We start from the raw sequence: 23,215 nt of genomic DNA on the forward strand, positions 1-23,215 counted from the left end.
AGTCAGAAGGTCATGAGTACTACTCCCGGCTCCACCACCTGTCTGCTGGGTGACCTTGGACAAGTCATTTCACTTCTCTGGGCCTCAGTTACCTCATCTGTAAAATGGGGATCGAGATTGTGAGCCCCATGTGGGACAGGAAATGTGTCCACCCCGATATGCTTATTTCCACCCCAGTACTTAGTAGAGTGCTTGACACATAGTAAGCGCTTAACAGATACCGTCATCATCGCTATTATTATTATGTACCTGTGTGTTCCCGGAACTCCACCATTGCCTTCATGGTTTTGGAATCGGCTAATGCCATCAGCCAGAATAATTTAGTTCTACCACACCCCTCATGAAGATCGACCTTGATAGCTTCTTCCTCTTCTTTGAACACCTATTAGTTTAACCAAGACGAAACAAGATTTTTTTTGTTCTAAGCTAGAACCAAAAACCTAGAGAACTACATATAGGACACACTGAGAACTATATTTAGGACACAGTGAATCAGAAAAATGGACATGCATATGGAGAATTTTCGAACGCTATTGGTGTCTCATGGACAAAGGTAGATGCTTTTTGCTCAAAAGGAGTGGATAATTTAGACTGTGAGTCCTAAGTGGGACAGGGACTGTGTTCAACCAGATAAACCTGTATCTGCCCTAGAGATTAGAACAGTGTTGGACACATAGTAAGTGCTTAGCAAACACCGTAAAAAAACACTTCTAGAGATAAAACTCTAAGTTACGCAAACTCCTAAGAAAATGGAAGTTACACCTCTTTAAAATTATGCTGCCTCATTGAGGTAAAGGGGTTGTTCTCATTAATTGTAAGATCATTAGGGAAGCAGCTGGCCTGTGGTAAGAGCATGAGCCTGGAAGTCAAAAGGACATGTGTTCTAATTCTGGCTCCTTCCCTTATTTGCTGTGTGACCAGGGGCAAGTCACCTCACTTCTCCATGCCTCAGTTACCTCACCTGTAAAATGGGGAGTAAAGTTGTGAGCCCCATATGCGACAATTAGAGTAATTGTAAAGTAAGCGCTTAACAAATGCCACAATTATTTATTATTATCACATTGTAACTGTGAGTTATATGTATCAGAAGTTGGTAACCCATGTGTCTTCTATAAATCAATAAGGGTGACACTTCTAACATTAGTTAAATTAAGAAATGAACCACTGCTTTCTAAACCTCCCAGACTGTACAATACCACATAATTGCAAAATATAAACATGAGTTACGCTCATCACCTGTCTTTGATGAGTTTTTGTTCGGCGATGAAGATGGAGGAATCTGTCACAGTCAGTGCATAAATTTCCACACACGTTGCATAAAATGATTGCTGCAGTTTCACCATCATCATGGTTATCACACATAGGCTGAAATTCAAAGTAAAGAAGGATAACCCCAATTGTAAAAACAAATGGAAAAGAAAATATATCTCCAGGCAACGGCATGAACTGAAGGCAATTTATTTTCAAGGATTTAAATCTTCCGTTTTTAAAAGTCAACCAGAATAAAGATTGCAAATTGAACTCGATACCAGACAATCAAAGATTTGTGAAAGTATCCAAGATATTTTTTTTTCATACTTTTAAAAATTTCCTTACCCTACACCAAAGGCTAAATCTATATATGTTCTAAATGAACAACATTCAAATTTGAAAATTTGCAAGACTTCTTCCAAAGATATTCAGTTCCAATATTAAATACTAGGTTTCTAAGACTCATTTTCAGGGGGAGAAAGTTACTTTATAAAAAGTTTAAAGAATAAATACAGATTATGTTGAACAGCAAAAATACTCAGGTTGCACTAGGGTAGGAGTTCACTTTTATTTGAACTTTCCCAGTGAATTTTCCAAAAACATCCATTGACTATGATGCTTTGTTAGAAAAATCAAAGCTATAAGATCAGGTAGCAGAATGAGTTGGCAAAGTAACCCATTTTTCTCTGCTTTTGTAAAAAGAAATCTGATACAGCACTTTTCCCCTTTCAGATTAGTCTTTTTTTGTGTTTGATTTCCTTGATCAGCCATTCGACTGTGGATTTTTTTCCTTTTCGGTCTAGAATATAAAGTGAGAGCACTATGTTTTCCCTTGCTTCGATCATTTTTTTTCTGGTTATCAATAGAGAAATTCTATTTCTGTTTAGTTCTGATTTCTGACAATTGCTGTGTCTTCCTTCCTGGCACATTTGAGTAAAAACAAATATCACTTTCTCCCATTTTATGATAATAAAAACCTCTTTTGGGGGGTGATATACACCTCTCCACTCCCATACCTTCTAAACTCAATTGCTTTCTCCTACCTATACTACTGTCTTACATACTAGGCTGTTAGGAACCTAAGGGTAGAGATCATATCTAATTCTGCTGAATTCTCCCTGGCACTTTGGTATTGGGCAGAACAAATACATACTAAATAAATACTGCTGACTGCTTAAAAACATTCCTCCTTAGGTAAACTACCGAGTTCATTTTTTTAGGGGGAGTTGGTTTGTTTTGTGTCTCTCTCCAGTTTGCTCTTTGTTTAGCCTACTCAGAGGTTTCACTGTAAACACACTTTATGAAAGGGATTCTCCCCCACTTATGCTTCTTTGAACTTCAGATTTTTTTTAAGATTTGCATAAAAGTTATTTCCCCAAATCAAATACACACCCACATTTTAAAGGTCAGAAGACAAATTCGCTTATCACTACCTTTAAGATGCATTTAAAATTTAGAATTCTTGAGGACTGATTCAGTGTTTTGAAATACTATAGCATGTACAGACGATATTGAGTCCTGCCATGTTCTTGCCGTGAACAGCGAGAAGTTGCGTGGCCTAGTGGAAAGAGCACAAGCCTGGGAGTCAGAGCACCTGGGTTCTAATCCGCCATTTGTCTGCTGGGTGACCTTGGGAAAGTCACTTCGCTTCTCTGGGCCTCAGGTCCCTCCTCAGCAAAATGGGGATTCAATACCTGTGCTTCCTCCTGTTTGGACTATGAGTCCCATGAGGTACCTGATTACTTTGTATCTATGTAAGTAGATACGTCTGCTTGGCAGACAGCAAGCGCTTAACGAATACCACGGCTCTTATCATGATCAAGGAACCTGGAAGCAGCTGGTGGCTGAGGGTGCAGGAGAAGTGAGGGTGGGGAAGAAGAGGAGGGCCCCAAGGTTTGCAGGCATGCAAGAGGATAGCTTGGGGCAGGGAGAACTGGGTCTCGGCACTGTAGAAGAGCCCAAGGCTTTGAGCCTACAAGAAGGCCAACGCGGAAAGCCAAACTCACCCCTCGCTCCTGTCAAAATGTCTGCTCTTACCATTTGCTTCTGTTGCCCATCCTTTCCCATCCATCTGCCGGAGGACAGCCGATCTACATGGTCCTGATCGAGGACACAAAGTGAAGCGAGAGCCAGCCATAACTGTGGAAACACGAGGACACGTGAGGGAAAACTTGAGAAAAAAGTTATTATTAGTATTGTCCTTATGGAACTTGTTTAAATGCTTACTATGTGCCAAGCTCCGATCTAAGGACTGGGGTAAATGCAAGTTATTCAGGTCGGGTACAGTCCCTGTCCCACATGGGGCTCACAAAACAGACGTTTCTCCTACTTTTCTTTTTCTCAGCTGTACTGTAATGTCAATACATTATAGTCGATTTTCTAGCCTCAGACCTATCCCCCTGAAGAGATTATTGTCGTCATCGTATTTGTTAAGTGCTTAGTATGTGCCAGGCACTGTACTAAGCAATGGGGTGCATACAAGGAAATCAGGTTGGACACAGTCCCCATCCCACGCAGGGCTCACAGTCTCAATCCCCACTTTATAGATGAGGTAACTGAGGTCCAGAGAAGTGAAATGATTTGCCCAAGGTTACAGAGTAGACAAGTGGCAGAGCTGGGATTTAGAACCCATGACCTTCTGACTCCTAGCCCCATGCACTATCCATTATACCATGCTGCTTCTCAGAATATGTTTCCTAGTCCAACTGAGGGTTTAGGGAGGGTCAGGGGTTTACCTGCATCCTAAAACTAGGTTGGGAGAAACAAAGGTACAGAACTGGAGGGCGGGAATCGCAGTGTGGCTTAGTGGAGAGGGCACAGGCCTGAGAGTCAGAAGCCTCTGGGTTCTAATCCTGGCTCTGCCACTTGTCCGCTGTGTGACCTTGGGCGAAACACTTCACTTCTCTAGGCGAAACATTTCATTTCTCTGGGCCTCACTTACCTTGTCTAAAATCAGGGATGAAGACTGTGAGCCCCACGTAGGACCTGATTAGCTTGTACCTACCCCAGTGTGTGGTACGGGGCCTGGCACATGGTAAGCGCTTAACAAATCTCATAAAACAAAAAACCCAATAAAAAAACAAGGGGCATCATAGGCTCCCCAAGAAACTCATTAAAATCACAGCAGATGACTTTTTCCATTCTGTCTGCGTGCATTGCTTTCTTCCTAATGAAGCTTTTTTCATTGTGACCTCTTTCTCCCATAAAACATTTCTTTTCTTCCTCCCAATTTCCCTAAAAAGCCCCTCTTAAATGATTTACTGGATCCTGTGGTCTGCAAGACATACAACCAACCATATACTAAAGGAAGGGCCCCTATATCCTGTTATGAAATTCCACTTTCATTATCCTTGTTACAGTTCAAATGAACTTTCAGTAAATTTTCAATTAGAGGTGAGAGGAGAAAATTCTAAAATAGCTAGGCTAAGATAAAATTAGACAAGATACCTACTGGAAAAGAGTTCAATTGTATTTACTGAGCGCTTACTGTGCACAGAGCACTAAGCGCCTGGGAGAGTATAACATAGCCGGAAGCCACGTTCCCTGAGAGAAAATGGAATCAATTCAATTCGCTTCTCACCCTTGTTGTTGCAATGCATCGCACTGGAGATCTATACTCTTCTTCCATCTTGGTCAAGGCAATGATGGTTTCTGCAATGGCATTTTTTGTCACCCGGGACCAAGCTTCAGAAAGGTGACCCTGTTGAAAAATTACAAGAGGACTAGTTAAGGTACCAGTCAAGGACGAAATTGAAATTGTTTCAAGTATGATCTATTTTCCCACAAGTACAGGGAAATAAATCTTAATTCCACCCATGCTACTCCAGGGATGTAGTAATAGGGAAATCTGGATCTAAGAGATATGAAAGATCACTTAAACGCCCATGCCGAAGGCATAAAATCTCATCAGACTACCACCAGACTACTTGTTTGGTTGCAGACTACTTGTTTTGCTTTGTTTTGTTCTGTTTTGCTTTGCTGTCACCCCCGTTTAGAATGTGAGCCCGTTATTGGGCAGGGATTGTCTCTATCTATTGCCAAATTGTACATTCCAAGTGCTTAGTACAGTGCTCTGCACAGATTAAGCGCTCAATAAATACTACTGAATGAATGAATAATCTTGTAATCCAATGATCCACAATGGAGACGGTAAAAAAATAAATCCAAAAAACTAAGGTTTAATTCTCTCTTTCTTTCTGATTTCAGGAGGGGGTTCTTGATGGTGTAGTGGATAGAGCACGGGCCTGAAAGTCAGAAGGTCATGGGTTCTAATCCCTGCTCCGCTACTTGTCTGCTGTATGACCTTGGGCAAGTCATTTCACTTCTCTGTGCCTCAGTTACCTCATCTGTAAAATGGGGATTGAGACACTGCGCCCCACGTAGGACAAGGGACTATGTCCAACCTGATTGGCTTGCATCTATCCCAGCACGTAGTAGGGTGCCTGGCACATAGCGCTTAACAAATACCATAATCATTATAATTATTATTACAGAAAAGTACAGAATGGGAGAGCTGAGTCTCAAGTCCTTCAGTCTCTTCTGCTTAGAGAAGCAGCGTGGCTCAGTGGAAAGAGCCTGGGCTTGGGAGTCAGAGGTCATGGGTTCGAATCCCGGCTCTGCCACTTGTCAGCTGTGTGACTGTGGGCAAGACACTTCACTTCTCTGGGCCTCAGTTACCTCATCTGTAAAATGGAGATGAAGACCGTGAGCCTCACGTGGGACAACCTGATGACCCTGTACCTCCCCCAGTGGTTAGAACAGTGCTCTGCACATAGTAAGCGCTTAACAAATACCAACATTATTATATTAAATGTCTATAAACCACCGGGCCCTGCTGGCTCCCTAATAACCAAATTCCAGAGCTGTACAAAGGTCAAGTTTCCTTAAGGTGGTTCTCACTCGCCGATCTCCTCTCCCTGCCACCCACATGAGAGAGGCGGAGGTGGGAGATCTTGAGAGACGAGAGAATCCAGCAGCATTCATTCATTCATTCAATCGTATTTATTGAGTGTTTACTTTGTGCAAAACACTGTACTAAGTGCTTGGGAGAGTATAACATAACAGACACATTCCTGCCCACATTTTACCATAAGTAGAATGAACAGCATTTTAGAAACGGTCTACCCTGAGTTAAGGGAGCAGAAATGCAAAAGCCAACAAGATCTGTCAAAGATCGAAGGAAAAGTTTGGGCTAATAAGCAGCCCTGGGAGTTGGGGAGGATTGGAGGAAGAGTAGAAGCAGGAGCAGGGTTCAAAATGTGGCCCTGGGCCTACCTCTTCCCCCCCCCCCCCGACCTTGCAGCATTTCAGAGCTGAGGGAGTGGCCTTGTGGACTGGGAGTCAAAAGGTCCTGGGTTCTAGTCCCTGCTCCACCACTTCTCTGTGCCTCAGTGACCTCATTCGTCAAATGGGGATTAAGACTGTTAGCCCTTGGCGGGACAGGGACTGGTCCACCCCCATTACATTGTAGAAGCAGCATGGTGTAGTAGATGGACACGGGCCCAGAAGTCAGAAGGCCCTGGGTTCTAATCCCGGCTCCATCACATGCCTGCTGTGTGACCTTAGGCAAGTCACTTTAGTTCTCTGTGCCTCAGTGACCTCATCTGTAAAATGGGGATTGCGACTGTGAGCTCCACATGGGACAGGGACTGGGTCCAACCCGATTTGCTTGTATGCACCCCAGTGCTTAGTACAGTGCCTGGTGCATTTTAAGTGCTTAACAAATACCATTACTATTTTTATTATTATCTACTCCAGCATTTAGTACAGTGGCTGGCATATAGCAAGCGTTTCACAAATACCATTGTATTAACAGAGAGGTGTTGGGGCGAGAACTGGGTGAAAAGTTGCTGGGAAGCATCGGGCCGGAATGTCCTCCTGGGGGGTATAAGCTCTGAATAAATAAGATTGAATGACTCATGTAATTTCCAATCACATAATAATAATAATGGCATTTAAGCGCTTACTACATGCCAAGCACTGTTCTACTACAGTGCTCTGCACAGAGTGAGCACTCAATAAATATAATTGAATGACTACTGTACTTTCCAAGCACTTAGTACAGTGCTCTGCACACAGTAAGCACTCATCCCCGCTCTGTTGTTTGCCAGCTGTGTGACTTTGGGCAAGTCACTTAACTTCTCTGTGCCTCAGTTACCTCATCTGTAAAATGGGGATTAAAAACTGTGAGCCCCATGCAGGCCAACCTGATCATCTTGCATCCCCCTCAATGCTTAGAACAGTGCTTTGCAGATAGTAAGCGCTTAACAAATACCACATTATTATTATTATTATTTTTATTAATAAATACAACTGAATGAATGAAAGAATGGAAGCAAGGAGAGTTCTAACACTGAACCCCAGGGAGCAGAGCAGGCAACATTTTTTTTTTTTAATAGAAGAGGAATCCCTTGAGCAGCTGGTGCAGAAAGAGATGTCCGATTTATGACCTTTCCCCAACATGGCTTTGTGGAAAGAGGGCAGGCGGGGGAGTCAGAGGTCATGGGTTCTAATCCCAGCTCCACCACGTCAGTTGAGTGACCTTGGGCAAGTCGCTTAACTTCTCTGTGCCTCAGTTCCCTCATCTGTAAAATGGGGATTAGGACTGTGAGCCCTTTGCGGGACATATTTGCTTCACTGCTTAGAACAGTGCCTGGCACAGAGTACGCGCTTAATAAATACCATGATTATTATGTAGATGTCATCAGTTAGCTGTAGTATTTGTTAACTGCTATACAAGTCAGGCTGGAGGTGGGCAGCTGGGATTGTGGTTTACAAGGCTACTTGTTAACTGCCGCCCTCTCCCTGCCTTGTCTTTTCTCTCCCACCTTCTCTTCCTCTCTTACCCGTGTTTCTTTTTCCCATCCATACCGGCAGCAGCAGCTGCCGTGACGGAGCGGTCACGGGCAGCGTGGCGTGTGACCTACAGGAGAGCCGGGGCCTGGGAGCCAGAGGACCCGGGTTCTAATCCCACTTCCGCCACTCGTCGGCTGTGTGACCTTGGTCCTCTGTGCCTCAGTCTTCTCAATTGTGAAATGAGGATTCAATTCCTGTTCTCCCTCAAATCTATGGGAGTTTGCACACAGTACAGTGCTTTGCACACAGTAAGCGCTCGATAAACACGACTGCATGAATGAATTGTGAGCCCAGTGTGGCCCAAAGACTGTTATGGGCCCCAACACTTAGGATAGTGCTTGTCACACAGTAAGCACTTGAATTCTACAACTAATGACATCTGCATGCGACATGTTGGGGAAAGGTCACAAATCGGATGGCTCTTGGTGCACCAGCTGCTCGAAGTGTTCATTTTGTTTGACTCTTCTACAAAAATAAAAATTGGATTGCCTGCTCTTCTCCCTGGTGGTCAGGGTTAGAAAAATGACATGTCACATAAACTTTGAGCAAAGTAGAGAAGGCTGCGAGGCCTAGTGGCTAGAAGCCTGGGAGACAAAAGGACCTGGGTTCTAATTCCGGATGTGCCATTTGTCTGCAGTGCAACCTTGGGCTAGTCACTTCACTTCTCTGCGCCTCAGTTACCTCATCTGGAAGAAGGGGATCGAGACCGTTGAGCCCTATGTGGGACATGGATTGTGTCCAACTGGATTAGCTTGTATTTACCCCGGCGCTTAGTACGGAGCCTGGCATGTGGTACACACTCGACAAATTCCATAAAAAAAATAAATTGGAAAGCTCACCAGCAAGAAAAGCGGCAAGACCTAGTGGAAAGCGTATGGGCTTAAATGACAGAGGATCTGGGCTCTAATCTGGGCTTGATGTGTGACCTGAGGCAGGTCACTTCACTTCTCTGTGCCTCAGTCCTCCTGTTCTCCCTCCTACTTAGACTATGAGCCCCAGGCAGGACAGGGATCGTGTCCACGCCTTGTATCTACGCCAGCGCTTAGAACAGTGTTTGACACACAATAAGCGCTTAACCAATACCATAAAACAAAGAAGAAACAAGAGGATTTCAGTGTCACTTAAATGGAGGCCCCGTCAAACTCCCATAGATTTAACTACTTGCACCGCAAATCAATCTATAGCCTCTCATTGTTATCGAACTGGAAACTTACCGCTGCCATGTCCTTGATTAGTTTAATAATGATCTCCGAAATCTGGGTAGGAGTTGAGCCTTTCATCCACCAATGGCTTTCACCTCGCCGAATATAACTGTAAAGTTACAGTGACAAAGTTACATAGCATGAAATTAATTTCCAATTCTCATCCAAGTTGTAATTGCAGCACATGAACAGCATTTGCTACTCACATTTTAAATTCAGTTACTTGGGTATTGTTCAGTCTCAAATCCACAAAGAACAAGAAATTAGTGAGACTTGCCTTTTTTAAGCCTCTAAAGCATGAAAAGAAATGACTAAAGAGCTAAGGGAGAAATCCCTCCGAAATCCCTACAGAGGAAGCAGGAAGTAGAAAGCAGGAAGAAGGAGCAGAGAACCAATGCGGTCTAGTGGACAGAGCTCGGGCCTGGGAGTCAGAAGGACATGGGTTCTAATCCCGCCTCAGCCACTTGGCTGCTGTGTGACACTGGGCATGTCATTTCACTACTCTGGGCCTCAGTTACCTCATCTGCAAAATGGGAATCGAGGCTATGAGCCCCATGTGGGACAGGGACAGTGTCCAACCCGATCTGCTTGTATCCACCCCAGCACTTAGTACGGTGCCTGGCACATAGAGAGGCAGCATGGCTCAGTGGAAAGAGCCTGGGTTTGGGAGTCAGAGGTCATGGGTTCGAATTCTGGTTCTGCCACTTGTCAGCTGTGTGACTGTGGGCAAATCACCTAACTTCTCTGTGCCTGTTATGTCATCTGTATAATGGGGATTAACTGTGAGCCTCACATGGGACAACCTGATTACCCTGTAATAATAATAATGTTGGTATTTGTTAAGCGCTTACTACGTGCAGGGCACTGTTCTAAGCGCTGGGGGAGATACAGGGTAATCAGGTTGTCCTACGTGAGGCTCACAGTCTTCATCCCCATTTTACAGATGAGGTAACTGAGGTAAATGTACCTAGCCCAGCACTTAGAACAGTGCTCTGCACATAATGAGCGCTTAACAAATACCAACATTATTATTATAGCAAGTGCCTAACAAATACTATTATTATTAAATACCATCAACATTATTATTAGGATAGTGAGGGGGGGATCTTCCAACAGAATTAGCAGACAGGTTCCTTGCCCGAAACGAGCTCGGAGCCTAGAGGGAAGGGTGAGAGGGGAGCGAGATGGAGGAGATCAAGACCCAGCCAGCTTTTGCATTTTGACCCCACCCAGCTGGGCCCCACCTGGAATTGAAGATCATGGGCAACGTGACGGTGGTGACCCCTTTGCCCGCCGCGGTGCCGGCCGTTCCCGTGATCGTGGTGCCCTTGGCTTTCAGCTGGACCGTGAGGGCCTTGGCGATGCAGCCCAGGAACATGTCCAAGATGCCCAGCTTATTCCAGTCTCCTTTCTCTGTGGAGTGAATGATGTCGCTGATATCCGCCGGGGGCAGAGACTTCACCCCGATGATGCTGGCGAGGCGGTTAGGGGTCACCTCGGGGAGAACTCTTCGAAGGAGAGAGGTCACCTGGGAGAATATAATGAAACAAGGTAAGGGACACATGCCCTGCCCATTACATTAAATATCTTCCACATAACTTCATTAAGCAAATAGCTATATTAAAGGTCTTTTGAGGTCACCCAATTGCTGTTACTTAGTAAAATGGAAAATGACTCGCTGGTTTAAAATACGAATTTGTCAGCAACCAAGAAGGCAAAGAAAACCTTTCAGATGTGGTGGGGAAAAGGGCCACTGAATCAAACACCATAAAGTCGATTCCGGTACTAATCTTTTAATAATAGTAAGGAGAAGGAGCGTGGCCTAATGGAAAGAGCCCAGGCCTGGAAGTCAGAGGAACTAAGTTCTAATGCCACCTCCGCCTTTTTCTTCTGTGAGACCTTTGGTATGTCACTTTGCTTTTCTGTGCCTCAGTTCCCTCCTCTGTAAAATGGGGATTCAATACTCGTTCTTCCTCCTACTCACAATGTGAGCCCCATGTGGGACCTGATTAACCTGTATCTACCCCAGCGCTTACTACAGTGCTTGGCGCAAAGTAGTCGCTTAACAAATACCACAGTTATTATTATAAATTGAGTGTCCCCTGGATGCAGTGCACCACACTGAGCACTTTTACCCAAAAGAACGTTTTAAATTAGAAGCAGCGTGGCCTAGTGGGAAAAGCACCGTTCTGGGAGTCAGAGGACCTGGGTTCTAATCCCAGCTCTGCCACTTGTCTGCTGTGTGTGACCTTGGGCAAATCCTTTAACTTTTCTGGGCCTCAGTTACCTCATCAGTAAAAAGAAGGTTAACTCTGGGAGCCCCAGGTGGGCCTCTGTGGGAGGCTGTGCCCAACCCTATTATCTTGTATCTCTCCAAGTGCTTAGTATAGTGCCTGGTGCATAGTAAGCGCTTAACAAATGCCACTATGATTACTATTGTTGTTATTAGTAACAGCAACAATAATAATAATAAACACATGAAGAAGTTACAAGGAAGCAGCATGGTGTAGTGGATACAGCACGGGCCTGGGAGTAAGAAGGTCATGGTTCTAATCCCAGCTCTGTCACGTGTCTGCTCTGTGACCTCGGGCAAGTCATTTTACTTCTCTGGGCTTCAATGACCTCATGTGAAAAATGGGGATCGAGACTGTGAGCCCCATGTGGGACAGAGGACTGTGTCCAACAGAATTTGCTTGTATCCACCCCAGAGCTCACAAAGTGCCTGGCACATAGTAAGCACTTAACGAATGCCATTATTATTATTATGAATGGAACCCAAAGGAATTATTTAGTCACCTGTCTCTGCACCCTGGGAGAGGCAGTATGCAGTAAAGAAAAGAGGTCCTGGAGCAGAGTGAGCTGTTGAGCCAGGTATTGTCGACCCACATTTGATCCGCTCAGGGCCAAGACCATGGAGAGCAGCTCAAAGCAATAGGCATCCGAGGAGGCGTCTTCATCGTTGGGCTGAGAATTGGCATTTTCTTTGCTGGAGATGGCATGTTCCCATTCTTCACGGACCCGGGTTGCTTCCATTCGGATGGCCTGGACGATGTGAGCACACACCTACGACACCAGAAAAGCGATATGTGACATATAAAATCCATCATTCCATTGGGAAGCAGCAGGGCCTACAGGATAGAGCACGGGCTTGGGAGTCAGAAGGACCTGACATCCCGGCTCCGCCACTTGTCTGCTGTGTGACCTTAGGCAAATACATTCAATTCATTCAAGCATACTTACTGAGCGCTTACTGTGTGCAGAGCACTGTATTCAGCACTCGGGAGAGTACAACATGACAATAAACAGACACATTCTCTGCCCACAACAAGCTGACAATCTAGAGTCACAGTCTGTTGAACTTACTTCCAACCACTTGGCAGGTACCAAGCGCTCAAATCACTTCATTTCTCTGGGCCTCAGTTCCCTCATCTATAAAATGGGGATTAAGACTGTGAGCCCAAGGAAGGACAGGGACTGTGTCCAACCTGATTAGCTTGTATCTACCACAGCACTTAGAACAGTCCCTGGCACATAGTAAGCACTTGACAAATACTATTACTATTATTATCAATCATTCAGTGGCATTTACAGAGTCCCTACTGTGTGCAGAATAGTGAATGGGGAGAAATAAACACCAATCTACATAATGGATAAAAAGAAGTATCAACTTTCAGGAGAGCCATCAAAAGAATTCTGAAGTCACTAATATGCAACTTCTCTAGTTGTTGGCTACCACCAGAACAAAAATGAAAAGCCTCAAAAACAATCACTTCTTGGCCACACAAACTCAAAAGAACTGATTCTGGTAAACAGACCTGTTTTTGTAAATTTGTCAGCTTACTCCTGCTGAATATGATTCCAACCATATGCTCTTTCAGGTCAGCATCAGAGGTTGCCTTTATGAAATATAAAATGAAAAGTGGATTAAAATCTTCAAACAAGTGTACTGCTTCCATCTAAGGGAACAGTTGGAACTTTAGGTTGTATTTACGTAAATATGCAGAACTTTTTGAAAAACAGCAGATTTTAAATAAAACTAAGGTTCATGAAATTAGGAAAACCTGCTGGATTTCAAGGCCTTTCAAACTTAAAAACAAAAGAAGCCTCCCAAACCCAAAAACCTTTGTGGATTTCAGAAGGATGCATACAACTGCCCTCATATAAAACCAAGAGCTTCCAAGACAGAAAGCAGAAGAGGATGGCCTTTGTAAGAGGGCCGGTCAGTGGTGAAGAGATCTTCCAAGTTAGAACTTAGAGAAAATCATCTATTGAAGCTAATCTAAATTGCCTCTCCTCAGTACGCCACAACACACGTTTTTGTCTAACCATGTCCCAAACAATTAGATTGAGAAATAGCAAAAACAACAAAAACCAAGCATAAGAAATCAGAAGTTGGTTTTTCTGCCAAATTAGTCACGTCTTACAAAAGGCATAGAAGAGACTTGAATCGACAAGGAAAGTGGCAGGCTTATATGTTTGGTGACGTCACAAAATATAAAATAATGATTTTGAGAGATATGGTTCTGTGGCTACAAGGTCACTATAATTTCTCTGTACTTTTAAAGAAAATCACCTCCCCTAACTCAAATTGAAATGTAACAGAGCAAGGAAAGACAAAGTACTAATCGAACAGTGTCCCAGGGTAAGTACGGTTATATTTCGGGGAATATACTCAAGTGCACAGGGCAAGAAGAAAACCAAGCTAAAAGCTAAACATACTAACCAATACATGGTAATAGTCAGTCGTATTTATTGAGCACTTACTGTGAGCAGAGCACTTTTCTAAGCGCTGGGGAGAGTACAATGTAACAGTATAACAGACACAATCCCTGCCTACAATGATCTTTCAGTCTAGAGTAATGAAAAGGAGGGAGGAAAGAAAGAAGGAGAGAAAGACAGAATACAAATAAATACATTGTATACTTTTTCTTCTCCTTCAGGTGAAGATAACAGTGTCTTTTCCTCTTGTTCAGGAGTAGGCTCAGCATCTCCAGATATGAGTTTTCCAAAGACCTGGGATATATAGAAGGAAATACATGAAAAATAGCCATGGTATTTTTAAAACACTTACTATTTCCTAATCTCTGTGCTAAATAAACACTGGGGTAAAGAGGTTAGATCACACAAGGGTCCCTGACTCACATATGGCTCAAGGCTTTCGGGACTGGGAGTAAATAATAATTACGGTACTGGTTAAGTGCCTACTATGTGTCAAGCACTGTTCTGAGTGCTGGCGTAGTTACAAGTTATTCACTCTGGACACAGTTCCTGTCCAACATTGAGCTCATACTCTCATCCCCATTTTAGAGATTAGGGAACTGAGGCCCAGAGAAGTGACTTTCCCAAGGTCATGCAGCAGACATGTGGTGGAGCCAGGATTAGAACCCAGGTCCTTCTGACTCCCAGGACTGTGTTCAAGTGGTGTCATCGACGAAGACCGCAAAATTGAGAGGTGGAGTCAATCAGTGGATTGATGGTGTTTACAGAGCACTTTCTATAGGCACAGATCTGTAGGAAACACTTGGGAGAGTACATTATAACTGAGTTGGTTGACATGATCCCCGCCCAGATGGAGCTCACAGTCTAGGTCAGGGAGAAGCATTCAAATCAGTTACAGCTAGGAAAAACAGTACCGTACAGGGATAAGAAGCAGCATGCATGGCCTAATGGATAGAACACAGGTCTGGAAATTAGAACACGGGGATGGATTATTATTATTGTTATGGTATTTGTTAAGCTCTTACTATGTGTCAAGCACCGTTCTAAGCACTGGGGTAGATTCAAGGTAATCAGATCGTCCCACGTAGGGCTCACAGTCTTCATCCCCATTTTACAGATGAAGTAAGCGAGGCACAGAGAAGTTAAGTGGCTTGCCCAAGGTCACACAGCAGACAAGTGGCAGAGCCAGGATTAGAACCCTCATCTTCTGACTCCCAAGTCTGTGTTCTTTCCACTAAGCCACGCTGGATGGGTTCTCATCTTGATTCCACCACTTGTCCGTTGGCTGACGTTGGGCAAGTCACTTCATTTCTCTGGGCCTCAGTTCCCTCATCTGTAAAATGAGGATTAAGACTGTGACCCCTATGTGGGACAGGGTCTATGTCCAACTTGATTATTTTGTATCTACTCCAGAGCTTAGAACAGAAACCGGCATATAGTAAGAGCTTAACAAATACCATAATTATTATTACATAAGGGCTGGGGGGATGGGGTGGGCATCAAAGTGCTTAAGGGGTGGGTACAGCTCCAAGTGCATATGTGTTGCGGAAAGGAAAATGAGTAGAGGATATGAGGGATTCATCACGAAGGCCTCTGAGAAGAGGAGAAGATCAATTTTGGGCACCACAAAAACAAATTAGAGATGGATATGTATGTAAGTGCTGTGGGGTACAGGGGAAGGATGGGGGGAAAGACTATCACAGAACTTAAGGTGTTCAGACCCAAGTGCCTATGCTCCACAGAAGGGAGGGCGAAGATATAAGAAGACTCTGATGATGGAGAGAGTGGTGGACTGTCATATATTAAAGGGGAGGGACTTTCGGGTCAAAGGGAGGATGTGGGCAAAGGGTCAGCGATTACACGACTGAAGTACAGTAAGTACGTTGACACTGGAGAAGCAAAACTTGTGGGCTGGGTTGCAGTAGGAATCAGCGAGGTAAGAAAAGATTGGAAGAGCCTAGAGTGCTTTAAAGCCAATGGTAAGGAGTTTGTTTGATGCAGAGATGGACAGGCAGTCACTGGAGCTTTTTGAGGACTGGGTGGCTTTTAAGAAAAATGATCCAGGTGGTCAAATGAAGTAAGGACTGGAGAGGGGAGAGACGAGCAAGGAAGTCAGCGAGGAAACTGATGCAGTAGTCAATGGCACGATAAGTGCTTGGAACAGCATGGCAGATGTGGGAATGAAAAGGGGAGGATTCTAGAGATGTTGTGAAAGAACACAGAGAGGATCTGGTGACTGAATATGTGGATTAAATAAGAGAACAGAGTCGAAGACAATGCCGATGATACAGACTTGTAAATCAGGGAAGATAGTGGTGTTGTCTATAGTTATGGGAAAAATCTTGGGGGAAGGACGGGGTTTAACTGGGAAGGGGAGTTCTGATTTGCACATGGTACCTTCGAGGGGTCAGTGGGACATCTGTGTAGGGATGTCCCAAAGGCAGAAGGAAATGCCAGAGTGCAGAGAAGGAGAGAGGTTGGAGCTGGAGAGGTAGATTTGGGAATCATAGGTGGAGAGACGGCAGATGAAGCCATGGGGGCAAATGAGTTCTCCAGATGTGTGGGTGTAGAAGGAGATCCAGAACTGAGCCTTGAGGGACCCCCCCACAGTTAGGGGATGGGAGGCCAAGGAGAAGTTGGTGAAAGAGACTAAGAAAGAGTGGCCTGGGAGAATCATGAGTCCAGAGAAGAAAGGAAGAAGAAAGGTCAGAGAAGAAAGGAGAGGCAGAAGTGTCGAGGGGTATGGAAAATGAGAGGTCTCATTCCCAGGCATGGGATGCCCAGTATCAAAGACGTTTCTTTATCCTAGTCCCACGATGTGCGCTGACAGTAACCCACCTGGGAAGTGATAAGTCGGAATACTCGTAGGGTCTCGGCTTCACAGTTTCTTTGCTGAGCCACACTGGCTGAGATTTGACCTGCGATTTTAATGCTTTCGCCATCTTTCCAGCCCAAGACTTTCACTTGTCGAACTCTCAGTGTGTTCTCTGGACCCTTCAGTTCAATTTTGATGATGTGATTATCTCCTCCTGGAAGCTCACTGGTTACCCAACCAATGTGCCGAGAATCCAGATCAACCTGATGAAGATGAAAGGGACAAACTGTATCACTTGCATTATAAACAATCTAGCTGGTGTTACTAGAAATGCAGTAATGAGGAAATGCCTATTAGGCTGAGAATTGTTAATGACGCTTTTTTGTTCACCCTTCACATTATGGTTAAATTTCTATTATTTTATTTGGATGTTTACTTTTGAGAGACCAACTGTAAATTTAAAATGTAATTTAAATTGTCTTTGATGAAGATATCATTTTATTTTCAAACAGTACATCTCAAAAACAATTTGTTGAGGTAGGTTTTATATCATTCACTAATTGCCTAGGTAAATAATTTTAAAACAAATATGAAGCTTCATTAATACCTTTACTCAAGAATTGAGGTTAATTTACGTATTGGGATTTACGGTGCTATTTATATTAAGACTTGCTCTAAAATGATCTCAGTTGCTCTCTATAAGAATGGTTACCGCTACACTTCATTCAATAACAGTCACCAAGGTTTGTGAAAAATTTTATTTTTTAAGTCCTGTGAGTGTGTCAAAACCTCATTATCTTAATTTTGATTTAAGAAAATATCAGTCAGCTTCCTTCAGTGAAAGGAAACAAAAAACATCCAGTTCTGAAAAAGTTTCACAAAAGCCTCCCCATTTGAGGGGGGTCAGAGAAGGGAAGAGAAGAAAAATGAGATAAGAAGTGATCTATTTTCTGCACTATCATTACACAGACATCCAGCTTCGTAAAACAGCATCACTGACTCCCATTCACGTAAAAAAAAAAAAAAAGACACCTTTAAAAGATTCTCCCTCCACCTCCACTTATTAAAAAGTGAAATCTCATATACCTGTTTGATTCTACACAGATCTTCTACTGCTTTTCCAGTCAAGAAAGTCATTGAGGTCACTTTGTTCTGAAATAAGACCAGTAAGAAAACAAAATTTATACCTGGGAATATATCGAGACGACAAACAACTGGAAAGTAACTCTCACAATAACTTGATTTTTTTTTCAACTTTAGAGTCATTTACAGCATAGGCAGTCTTTCACTGTACGACATTCAAGTTCCAATGACGGTCGAATCCAAAGTTTCTAAATGAATACTTTGTTCTGGCTTTAGGATTTCAGTTCTGAGTTTCCACCAGGAGCCCCATTACCTCATGTAACTAACCTTGTCCCCCTTCCCCGCCCCCTCCCCTGTTCACACTGCCCTTCTTGGTTTCTGGCCCATGATTTTCTTGTCTCATGTTTCTTGTTCTCCTTCTGTTCTTTTTCCAGCAGTCCCTCCTACAGCCCTGCAGGTCACTGATTAGACTGTGAGCCTGTCATTGGGCAGGGACTGTCTCTATCTGTTGCCCAATTTTCCATTCCAAGCGCTTAGTACAGTGCTCTGCACATAGTAAGCACTCAAAAAATACTACTGAATTGAATTCATTCATTCAGTCATATCTATAGAGCATTTACTGTGTGCAGGGCACTGTATTAAGCGCTTGGGAGAGCACAATGCAACAACAGATATATTCCTGCCCACAACAAGCTCACAATCTAGAGAGGGAGTCAGACAATAATATAAACAGAAAAATAAATTACATAGATATACAGACATAATATTAATAATCATGGTATTTGTTAAGTGCTTACTGTGTGCCAGGCACTGTACTAAGTGCTAGAGTAGATACAAGCAAATCGGGTTGGATACAGTCTCTGTCCCACATGGGGCTCAGAGCCTCCACCCCATTTTCTAGATGAGGTAAATGAGGCCCAGAGAAATGAAGTGATTTGTACAAGGTCACACAGCAGACAAGTGGCAGAGCTGGGATTAGAATCCATGACCTGACTCCCAGGCCCACGCTCTATCCACTACCCCATGCTACTATGTGCCGTGGGGATGGAGGGAGGATGAATGAAGAAGCATGTAAGAGCAGTGCAGAGGAGAGGAGGGCTTAGTCAGGGAAGGCTTTTTGGAGGAAATGGGCCTTCAATAAGGTTTGCAAGTGGGGGAGAGCTTTCTACAGAAACGCTCTGGGCATGTCACTCCCCTCCTCAAAAATCTCCACTGGTTACCTATCAACCTTCGCATGAAACAAAAACTCCTCACTCTAGGCTTCGAGGCTCTCCATCCCCTTGCCCCCTCCTACCTCTCCTCCCTTCTCTCTTTCCACTGCCCACCCCACACGCTCCGCTCCTCTGCCGCCCACCTCCTCACCGTCCCCCATTCTCGCCTATCCCGCCTTCGACCCCTGGCCCACATCCTACCGCTGTCCTGGAATGCCCTCCCTCCTCACATCCGCCAAACTCTCTTCCCCTCTTCAAAGCCCTACTGAGAGCTCACCTCCTCCAATAGGCCTTCCCAGACTAAGCCCCCCTTTTCCTCTGCTCCTCCTTCCCTCCCCATCACCCAGACTCCCTCCCTCTGCTCTATCCCCTTCCCCGCCCCAAAGCACTTGTGTATATCTCTGTGGGCAAGTCACTTAACTTCTCTGTGCCTCAGTTACCTCATCTGTAAAATGGGGATTAAGACTGCGAGCCTCACGTGGGACAACCTGATTACCCTGTACCTACCCCAGCGCTTAGAACAATGCTCTGCACATAGTAAGCGCTTAACAAATACCAACATTATTATTATTATCTGTATGTATTTATTATTCTATTTATTTTATTAACGATGTGTACATATCTATAATCCCACTTATCTATTTCGATGCTAAAGATGCCTGTCTACTTGTTTTCTTTTGTTGTCTATTTCCCCTTTCTAGACTATGAACCTGTTGTTGGGTAGGGGTTGTCTCTACCTGTTGCTGAACTGTACTTTCTAAGCGCTTAGTACAGTGTTCTGCACACAGTAAGTGCTTAATAAATACAACTGAATGAATAAATGGGTCTGATAGGAGGAGGGAAGGTGTTGCAGGCCTCTGGGGTTGCTAAGCTAGCAGTCCAAGACTGGACTGGCTGTGCTGGGGAAAGGCAGGGGAGGGTGGCATACAGGAGAGAAGGTTCCGGGTGGCACCCCTCTTTCTCCTTCCTCTCCATTGCTTGCCCTCCCTCTGGCCCACCCAGTCTGGTCCCAACCCCTTAATAATAATGACTGTGGTATTTGTTCAGCACTTAAAATGTGCCAGGCATTGTACGAAGCTCTGGGGTAGATATGAGCTAATTCATTCATTCAATCGTACTTATTGGGCACTTACTGAGTGAAAAGCACTGTATTAAAGGCTTGGGAGAGTACAATATAACAATAAACAGACACAGCCCCCGCATAATAAGCTCACGGTCTAGAAAGGGAGACAATCAGATTGGCTGCAGTCCCTGTCCCTGTCTCACAACCCGAATTCCCATTTTCCAGATGAGGTGACTGAGGCCCAGAGAAGTGAAGTGACTTGCCCAAGGCGACACAGCGGACAAGTGGTGGAGCTGGGTGTAGAAACCATGAACTTCTGACTCCCAGGCCCGTGCTCTAGCCACTACTCAATGCTGCTTCTCTGACTTTGAGCTCCTGGAGGGAGAGGGTAAGGAAAGGAACGGTGACAGCAGCTGCCAATAAAATATCGGAAATAGAAGCAAAAGATGGAAACAGAATGAAGTGGCTCTCAGAGAGTGGGGGCAAGAGGATGAAAGGGGGAAGGTTCTAAGGTGCGCAGTAGGTAGGAAAGGATTGAGGGGGGAGGGGGAGAAATTCACTGCACTTTTTATGGTACTCCTTAAGCACTTACTATGGGTAAGCAATGCTCTAAATGTTGGGGAAGAAACAAGCTGATCAGGTTGGACACAGTCACTTGTTCCACGTGGGGCTCACAGTATTAATCCCCACTTTACAGATGAGGTCACTGAGGCACAGAGAAGTGAACTGACTTCCTCAAGGTCACACAGCAGACAAGTGGCGGCGCCCTCGTTTCAGCGCCTGGCACATAGTAAGCACTTAACAAATACCATTAAAAAATGAATAATAATTATGGTATTTGTTAAGCACTCACTATGCGCGAAGCACTGCTCTAAGCGCTGGGGTAGATACAACCTAATCAGGTTGTCCCTCATGGGGCTCACAGTCGTAAACCCCATTTTACAGATGTGGTAACTGAGGCACAGAGAGGTTAAGTGGCTTGACCCAGGTCACACAGCAGATAAGTGGACGTTCGAGGATTAGAGCCCACGTCCTTTGACTCACAAGCTCGGGCTCTTTCCACTAAGCCAGACTGCCTCTTAGTGAAACAAAACAAAGACAAAAACCAAACAAAAAATGCTTGTAGCCTGGGGGCATTTTGACATTCGGAAACTTCTCCATAGGCCTGTTTGAGAAACATTACTCCATCATGTTCCTGAATGAAGCGCGTCAGGAAGCAGGGGCCTGTGCAACACGTACCGCTACTAAAGGCCAACGTACGAGAAGAGAACCACCTGTCCAAACTTCCTTGGACACTCTCTTTTAGAAACCAGACAAGACAAAAAAAGAACAGCCAACACTCCTGAGATGACTCCAGCCAAGAACCCTTCAAATAGCTCCTCAAGGCCTCAGTCATTCATTCAATAGTATTTATTGACTGCTTAATGTGTTCAAAGCACTCTACTAAGCACTTTGGGGAAGTGCTTGGGAGTTAGAGGTCATGGGTTCTAATCCCGGCTCCGCCACTTGTCTGCTACGTGACTGGGCATGTCACTTCACTTCTCTGGGCCTCAATTACCTTATCTGTAAAATGGGGATTAAGATTGTGAGTCCCTTGGGACAACCTGATTACCTTGTATCCCCCCAGCACTTAGAACAGTGCTTGGCACACAGTAAGCACTTAACAAATGCCATTATTATTATAATTATCACAATACAACAATAAACAGACACATTCCCTGCCCACAGTGAGCTTAAAGCCTTCTGTAGGATTTACCCAGACTCAGCCCTGAGCCCACTTTGGGGTTACAATATAAAGGGTAAAAGTTTGCTTATGCATTTAAGATAATCTGTAATGCACACTATTTTATACAATATATATTTCTTTTATATCTTTTATTTTTCAACTTTATGCGTTTGTGTCAGTATGGTTGCTCCTGATGATATAAAAGTGGAGAGAGTTCGAAACTCTGGTTCTAATTCCAGCTCTGCCACCTGCTTGCAGTGTGATCTTGGGCAAGTCACGTAACTTCTCTATGCTTCAAATTCCTCACCTGAAAATGGGGGATTCAATACCCAGTTCTCTCTCGCCTTTAGACTGTGAGCCTCAGGTGGGACAGGGATTTATCCAATCTGATTATTTTATATCGATCCCAGCACTCAGCATAATGCTTAAGAAAGCACACGTTAAGTGCTGAAAGACTTACCATCCTTTATTATTACATTATTCATCTGGAAGTGACAAAATGAGCAATTCTGGATAATTTGGTAACACTACGGTATCTGACTTTGGTTCAAGAACAAATCCCCTATTTTAAAGATTACTGTGAGAAAACTGTTCTGACAATTTTTGAGATTCCAATTGCAGGTTATCACTAAGGACTTCCTGTCCTTAAAACCAGTCTGTACGGGTACCTGCATAGATTTATAAACTAGGTTCACATTTTACAATGAAAACATAAGGAGTTTTTACCTGAGGCCAGGAATTCCTATTTTCTAGGAACTGTTTACAAGAATCTTAAGATAAAGTTATGAAAATTAAGTGAAAAAATAATTTCTTAAATGCTACTCTAAGCCCACTCATATGCCAAAACAGCCACCTTAGGAAATTCTTACCCCAAGATCTCGGGAGTTGTCTACATGAACAGATACGTAGCGGGCATTAATTCCTTTCACACAGTTGATTGTGATGTTTTTGGTTTTGTTTTTATCCTCATCTCCCGATTCCCAGAAGGTTTCTGTTGATCCATCCGTCAAACTGCCGATCATAGCAGGACGGCTTGACGTTTTTATGTCAACGATGCCGGTCAGGTCTTTTAAACAAATGACTATGCACAATTCCTATCAGAAATATACAAATGTTCAGAATACACAGACCAGGGCCTCCCTTTAGCCTTGTAAATAAACTAAGTTAGGATAAAACTATCCCCCTAGACGAACTGAAATCCTAGCTAATACCCTACACAGACATGATTTGTGATACTCCTAACTAATTTGGTATGTTGCTGTGCTGATAGCAGAGGTCTCTCCTTAATTA

General features: G+C 44.0%; 1 protein-coding gene across 12 annotated transcripts in view; it reads right to left on the reverse strand.

The window, feature by feature from the left end:
* The window catches only part of MYCBP2 (MYC binding protein 2), a 311,532-nt gene that overhangs the window by 15,260 nt on the left and 273,057 nt on the right, over positions 1-23,215 (reverse strand). For 10 of the 12 annotated variants that reach the window (XM_029055680.1, XM_029055702.1, XM_029055705.1 and 7 more), the window contains 12 exons: positions 22,795-23,019; positions 17,929-17,994; positions 16,866-17,105; positions 14,223-14,321; positions 13,124-13,204; positions 12,105-12,371; positions 10,553-10,836; positions 9,321-9,417; positions 4,832-4,951; positions 3,289-3,390; positions 1,237-1,365; positions 250-382 (listed from right to left, as the gene is read on the reverse strand). In XM_029055680.1, the coding sequence (XP_028911513.1) occupies positions 250-382; positions 1,237-1,365; positions 3,289-3,390; positions 4,832-4,951; positions 9,321-9,417; positions 10,553-10,836; positions 12,105-12,371; positions 13,124-13,204; positions 14,223-14,321; positions 16,866-17,105; positions 17,929-17,994; positions 22,795-23,019 (1,843 nt within the window). The remainder of the gene's footprint in view (positions 1-249; positions 383-1,236; positions 1,366-3,288; positions 3,391-4,831; positions 4,952-9,320; positions 9,418-10,552; positions 10,837-12,104; positions 12,372-13,123; positions 13,205-14,222; positions 14,322-16,865; positions 17,106-17,928; positions 17,995-22,794; positions 23,020-23,215) is intronic. The other 2 variants (XM_029055709.1, XM_029055644.1) reach the window with 1 other exon arrangement.

Source organism: Ornithorhynchus anatinus, chromosome 2 (assembly GCF_004115215.2).
Source record: "Ornithorhynchus anatinus isolate Pmale09 chromosome 2, mOrnAna1.pri.v4, whole genome shotgun sequence".
NCBI classification, from domain to species: Eukaryota; Metazoa; Chordata; class Mammalia; order Monotremata; family Ornithorhynchidae; genus Ornithorhynchus; species Ornithorhynchus anatinus.